Below are 7,380 nucleotides of genomic sequence, written 5' to 3'. Positions count from 1 at the left end.
TAAAACAGGGAGGGGCTCAGTTAATACTTCCCAACTGGTGGACATTCTCTGCAGGAAAAGAAGAGTCAGACTGACCTGCTCATTGGAAGTCTGTGATTGATGCAGCTGTCATTCAAGGTACAAAAATCAACAGAAACAATTACTTTCTTCAAGGGTGAAGGGACGGGGGGGGGGGGAGGAGACACCCAATCAGATCAGATTTTATTAAAAGACCCATCAATAGCAGTTAGTATAGCTGAGAGGGGGTCCATTAATTAGGAAAAGGCCCCCTATATGTAACCTTCAGGCTCACAGAACAAGAGGAAAATGTGTTGCCTCAGCAGTGAATCAGTTGCTCCAAGGGCATCACATTGGGGACTGGCAGAAGCAAAGCTTCATGGGAAATGTACTGAGTTTTTATTTATTAGCTGCAGGGTCAAAGCATTGAAGACGAAAGGAGAACTACACCCCAAACTGTTTATAACTAATAAAAATACAGGTATGGGATCCATTACCACATCGCATTATCCAGAAAGCTCCAAATTGCAGAAAGACAGTCTACAATAGACTCCATTTTATCCAAATTATCCAAACGATTTTCTTTTTCTCTGTAATAATTAAACAGTAGCTTGTACTTGATCCCAACCAAAATAAAATTAATCCTTATTGGACGCAAAACCATTCTTAAACCATTGGGTTTATTTAATGTTTATATAATTTTCTAGTAGACAAGTTGTGAAGATCCATATCATGAAAAGATCCGTTATCCAGAAAACCCCAGGTCCCGAGCATTCTAGATAACAGGTCCCATTCCTTTATATATATATAAACTGTTTAATTCCAAGAAACTTTCCAACATCCATTCATTACTCATTTGCACTGGCTTTAGAATTATGTGTAACTGTCCTTGTGTCTGTCTGTCCTGTTCTGCTCTGTGGTTCTGAATCTTGAAACAATGTAGCAGAAGCCGGTTTCTGCTGTTGTATCGAACAATTCTGTATTAGAAAGTCTTTAAAAGAAGAGTTTATGGCAAAAATTCACAAATAGTCCTCCTGTTGTACCTGTATTAAGCACAATTCAGCTCTCTGTAAACTACAGCATTGATGAGGCATGTGTGAGTGATCCATGCTCTGGGCTTTAGAAAGGGATTTGATCTTGGGGTAGAGATAAAGAGACAGAGAGAGTCAGAAAGAGAGTCATATAAAGAATGTATTTATAGAGAATGAGAACTAATTATCCAGAGGGTCAGTAATGTAATTAAACAGTTAATACAAACGCAATTACATTCATTGGATATATTATATATTGGGTTCCTGGCAGCTGATCATTAACCAGATAAGGGCCAATTCCATTAGCTCGGAGACATCCAAACGACTCCATGAAACTCACTTTCTCTCCATTCGCTTTAATTCTGCTCTGATCCTGACATTGAAATCCTGACAAGAGCGTCGGGGAGAGGATGAGATCAAAGACTAATCAATTCCTTTAATCAATGAGAAAAATACAGTGAGGGAAGGTTGAGCGGACAATGGCGACTATTGACTGCGCTGTGTGGCCGAGGGGAGAGTGACGGGCGCTAATGGGATCTGTGGGGTAGGGGGTCATTACAGACAGGATTTCTGCTGCCTTATAACATCATTTAATTAATCCTACAGTCCTGGCACAATGGCAGCTCCAATCCTACAGTGCAGTGTCCTGAATGGGCCCAGACTCCTGCACTGACGAACACAACTTTAACAAATATTACCTTGTAATACTATATGCACTGTATACATAAGAACGAAACGGCGGCAATACAATCTGATTGTTAGGGTAAAAAAATAAAAATACTCATGTATTGTAATGAATAATACTCTCCCTACTGTAAATGATAAGGATATTAGAAGTCACTGAGGGGTTGTTCTGTGACCATATAAAGGCACAAGGCTTCAGGCTGAGTTATACAGGGAACTTGGGGTATCACTTATCTATTATAAGGGATAATATACCCCCTACTGTAAATGATAAGGATATTAGAAGTCACTGAGGAGTTCTGTGACCATATAAAGGCACAAGGCTGCAGGCTAAGTTATACAGGGAACTCGTGTATTACAATATATAATTGTGAGCTCACTAGACATCATAAAGACACCACATGTCACTGACACTCAAGAAAACAAGCAGAAAACATTCATAATCTTTAATTTCACACCAGTAATAAAATTGCATTACATTTTCATAAAATAAATGTTCCGGTATATATACATAAAACATATATACATAAAACAGACTGTACAGAACCTTTCCGAAGTCCACCCCTGTGGACCCTCACAGACATACAGGCAACTGCAGTGCTCAGCTAAGCGCTCACAACTGTACATCATCGAAAGCAACTGCTTTGTGTTGTATGGGGAGGGGGGTACTACATTGTACACAGTCTTTTTGGGGAGGGGGGACGAGAAGTTAAAAAATATTGCAGGCCAAGCCGACAGACGCTCTTTGCGGCAGAAAATCCACTCCTTTGGGCTTCCACCAGCTCCAACCTCCTGGGCTATTGGACTTGCGAGTCAAAGCTTCCATTCAGCTGGCCCTCCTCGTAGTCCATCTGGCACAGGATCATGTTGTTCTTCAGGAAAAACTTGTCCCCTACACAAAATCTGAAAGGAGAAATCCAGTGTTAAACCACAGGGAGGTGCATTATCATTCTAGAGCACTTTTGCTCCTGGGGGGAGGAACCAGCAGTGCAGGGAGCAGAAAGGGACAGACAGACACAATGTTAGCTACACATCACTATAAACCCATGAGAATGAGGAATTAATGGATATTGGGGAGTTGCTAGACACCCCTCTAAATTAGCTTTATCATTCAATGTGCTGCCACTAGGTGTCACTGTAACTCTAAAGTGCAGCAAAACAACAGTAAAAAAGAAATTGATTTGTATTTCTTAATGTTGATTGAATAGTCGGTGTGTTTGGGTCTTGGTACTCATGTTCCTGAAATTCTTAATCGTCTGACATCCAATGATCCATAAGTCTAAAACATGTCTCATATACTCCACTGATTTGACACCATTTGGGCACAATAATTCAGCCATAAAGTGGGGCAGGACTGCTGCTTCCAATGGGGATCAGATAGGATCTGTGCAGAATGCTCTGTTATACAGATAGCTAGAATATCAGCTGCCATAAAGCAGGGCAGGACTGCTGCTCTCTGTACATGTCACATGGTATAATTAATTAGGCAAACACATGGCCTTCAACTCTTTTACCTCTGGTTACAAAGTTGGCAGGCGAAACAGTCCAGGTGATAAACATTATCTCTCGCTCTCATCACCATCTCAAATGCAGGGATCAGTTTACTGCAAGCGGCACAATTTCCTGTGGTGCCAAACAGCCTATAGAGAGAGAGACATATGGGTGAGGAATTGTAATTAAATAGAGCATGGACTAATTACATGTAATTAGCTAGATCAAATATTGCACTATCTGCAAACATTTGAGGCTGAATTAAAGGGAAACTGTCACTATAAACTATTTTTTCTTTTTCTGCTGAATCAGGAATGTGACCTGCACCCACATACCCTGTTTGATTACATTTCTCAAAACAAGTTCTCCCTTCTCCCCCTTTTATATTTCTCTTCTCCATTTGTCTCTCTACTCCCTAACCCCCTTTCCCCTCTCTCCTTCAGTCTCTCTTCCACTCTCCTTTTCTTTTCTCCTCCTAACTGTTTGGCCTTACTTCCCCCCATCCACCCCCTTCTCTCCCCTTCTATATTTCTGTATTACTCTCCCCCATCCTCCCACTTCTCTCCCCTTCTATATCTCTCCTCTCCATTTGTCTCTCTACTCCCTAACCCCCTTTCCCTTCTCTCCTTCTGTCTCTCATCCCTCTCCTTTCCTTTTCTCCCCCAACTGTTTGGCCTTACTCTCCCCCATCCCCCCTCTTCTCTCCCCTTCTATATTTCTCTTCTCCCCCATTTGCCTCTCTATTTCCTATCAGGCCCGAATTTGTGGAGAGGCCCGGGCCTAGGGCAGCAAGCTTTAAGGGGGCGGCATGCTGCCCAACATTGGTTCACAAATACCGGGGAAGCGCAGGAGATACAATCGTTTTTTAAATTTCCTGTGTGCTAATCCCCATTGCTCCAGTCCCGATGATGAAAACTTGAGAGAATAAAAAGGATGGAATGAGGGCGACGAATGAAAGCGGGCCTAGGGGTGCCCACTATGTAAATCCGGCCCTGCTCCCTAACCCCCATTTTCCTTCTCTCCTTCTGTCTCTCATCCCCTCTCCTTTCCTTTTCTCCCCCAACTGTTTGGCCTTATTGTCCCCCATCCTCCCTTTTTTTTCTCCCCATGAATTCCAGGTTGCAATTTGGAGGGTTCACACTTATTTGGCTGGGCCCTATGGATGTATTATTACCAGGGATTGACTCAGGGAACCACCACACCTTATTGGGGCCAGGACAAAGCACCCTTAGTGTATCAGACAAAGCAGTAAATTAGGGATGCTGTTATGGTTGATGCGCAAAAGTAGATGGTGAAAAGAATTTTAAAATTATCCTTCATATCTGCCCCCCCACATGTGCAGGGAGGGAGGAGTGTAGTTTACTAGGAAGAGGCCAGTGTGCGGAAGCCCCCACTATAACCCAACCCTAGGGAAGCTGAGAGGCCTAAACTTTATCACTCATTCTCCCCCCCCCCACAACACAATATACAGACTGTCTCCCAGGAGAAGAGAAAATGAGCAAATTATTCCAACCACAAATAAAAACCTCCATTGACTCTGGAGCTGAATTGTTTTCCCAGAACAGGAACCTCTCCCTTTAAATACAGTTAATCAATATGGTAAACACAACTAAAACAAGCTCTTCAGTCTCAGAGGCACCTCATTCCCCCTCTGCCCAATCACATCTCTCAGTTTGTGGTTCCCCCCTGACGTAACCAAACTGCAACAAGGTCAATAATATCAGATTATTAGAATGGCCCCTTCCTTGTCCCCCTGGCACACAATGCTATTTCTGCGTCCCCGTGTAGCTGCCAGATTGACACAAATTTGTTCATTCCAACCCCCTCCCCCTCACAGGACCGAATTACCCCTGCAAGGTGATCAACTTCCACTGATGCTATTAGGAAACAACTGTAATTTTTGGTGTTATTGACCCTTTATTTAGAGGATGGCAAATAAATAAATGAATGTGATACTGTCACCATAGGGCCATGAGCAGTAATAACACAGTGCTACATAGGCATCTGACCCTTTCTTGAAACAATCTAATGTATCTGCTCTCACTGCTAGAAAAAACACTGTTTCATAATGGAACCCTCATTTCTTCGAATCCCAAAGGTGTGCCTGCTGTGAAGGTCCATGGGTGGGTAATTTATCATACGGTATCATCCCGCTGTTGGGATTGAGGACTCTGATAACAGGATTTCCATTACTGAATTCCCTGTGTCTGAACCCTTAGAATAAATACAGTGATCTGGCACCTACTACAACAGGGCACCCTGTGCAAGTTTAAGGATTTCATTACATTTTTAAACACACCTGTTGTTTCATTAGAGATTCAGCTTTTTTGTTTAGTTGTATGAACTTTAAAAGCTCAGTGTTGGTTTTGTATAGTTTAGCCTTCTCTTTTAACACCTACTTAAATCAGTGTGCGGCACATCCAGCCAGCAGTGCTGTAAAACAAATGAGTTGTTCATATACAGTAGAGGGTTTTTAGTCCTGACTGGTTTCAAGCCAACATCTGACTGACCCCCACCTTTCTTTGGGCCTCCATAGTATGGCCCCCTTGTATGCTGCTATTGGTTCAAAGAGATTTTCAGGGCATTGTGGCCAAACCCTATATACTAATATATATGTTGATTGATCCTATTATGAGTCATGTAAAGGTGGCCATAAATGGGCCGATAAAAGCTGCTGACAGACCAAGTCGGCAGCTTATTGGCCCGTGTATGGGGTCCCCCGACGGGCTTCCCCGATCGAGATCTGGCCGAAAGTCGGCCAGATCTCGATCGGATGGGACAAAAAATCCCGTTGGATCGCGGCCGTATCTGTTCATTGATGCGGTCCCGCGATCCGACCCCCGTTTCCCATGCGTTAGGATCCGATCGTTGGGCCCTAGGGCCCATGATCGGATCAGCCCGATATTGCCCACCTTAAGGTGGGCATATCGGAGAGAGATCTGCTCGTTTGGCGATATCGCCAAACGAACAGATCTCTCCGTGTATGGCCACCTTAAGACTATTGCTCTAGATTCCCTGCCATTAAGTAAGACTGACCTGCTGTGTTCTATCTATTTACACAGTTTTTATTTTTATACTGAACAATAACTTTAAAGGGATGGGACTCAAATATTAAAGATAGCTAGAATCTCTCTGCCATAAAGCAGAACAGGACTGCTGCTTCCACTGGGGATCAGATAGGATTTGTGCAGCCACTGGGACAGAATGCTCTATTTTACAGATAGCTAGAATCTCAGTTTCCATAAAGCAGGGCTGGACTGCTGAGCAAAGAGGACACAATTCAGATTGCTATGCTGTTTGACCTGTGGCCCTTGCAGACTCATAATGGGACCCTTACCTCAGGTAATCTCTGCGGCACAGGATAAGATTTGCTTTTGTATAGAGAGTTGATCCGACCTCCCCAAGGCGACAGTCGCAGCAGGCGCACTTAAGACAGTCCTCGTGCCAATATTTATCCAGAGCCTTGAGCAGGTACCGGTCCTTAATCTTCCGGTTGCACCCGGCACAGCCTTTCTGTTTGCCTTTGGGCTGCACTGAGAGCATCGGGACACCTTGGGGGAAAGAACAAACAAGTCCCTGAAAAGTCAATATACTGTATATTTCCAATATTGTGTAACATGTGCCAACAGGAAAATTGTTTTTAATCTGAAATTGAATATTTGAATAAAAAAAAATCACATTTTCTCATTTACAAACTGTATGTTACAGGTATGGAATCCTGTATACAGAACCCTGTGTTCCAGAAAGCTCCAAATTATGGAAAGTCTGTCTCTCGTCTCCATGTTATCCGAATATCTAAATTTTTAAAAATGATTTCCATTTTCTGTGTAATAATAAAACAGTAGCTTGTACTTGATCCCAAATAAGATATAATTAATCCTTATTGGAAGCAAAACCAGACTATTGGGGTTTTTTTTCCAATGTTTACATGATTTTCTAGTAGACTTAAGGTATGAGGATCCAAATTACAGAAAGATCTGTTACCTAGAAAGCCCCAGGCCCCAAGTATTCTGGATAACAGGTCCCATATCTATTCCTATTGGCTGAAATTGGAGAAAGATTTACTGATTTTTATATACTGGAGAAAACAATTATTCTACATTTTCTAATGCTCAGTCTTTTAAAGAGAAAGAGGCAAATGAACAAATATATATATGTTATATATAAATATATATAT

The 7,380-nt window shown here is 42.4% G+C and overlaps 1 protein-coding gene across 3 annotated transcripts in view; it reads right to left on the bottom strand.

The window, feature by feature from the left end:
- Positions 1-2,143: 2,143 nt before the first annotated feature.
- The window catches only part of lmo1.S (LIM domain only 1 S homeolog), a 41,700-nt gene continuing 36,463 nt past the window's right edge, over positions 2,144-7,380 (bottom strand). For 2 of the 3 annotated variants that reach the window (XM_018259758.2, XM_041591451.1), the window contains exons 2-4: positions 6,541-6,754; positions 3,227-3,352; positions 2,145-2,615 (exon numbers count right to left, since the gene is read on the bottom strand). In XM_018259758.2, the coding sequence (XP_018115247.1) occupies positions 2,510-2,615; positions 3,227-3,352; positions 6,541-6,754 (446 nt within the window). In that variant the 3' untranslated portion in view covers positions 2,145-2,509. 3 annotated transcript variants of the gene reach the window in all.

This window comes from Xenopus laevis, chromosome 4S (genome assembly GCF_017654675.1).
Source record: "Xenopus laevis strain J_2021 chromosome 4S, Xenopus_laevis_v10.1, whole genome shotgun sequence".
Classification (NCBI taxonomy): Eukaryota; Metazoa; Chordata; class Amphibia; order Anura; family Pipidae; genus Xenopus; species Xenopus laevis.
This window is presented reverse-complemented; position numbering and strand designations above follow the sequence as displayed.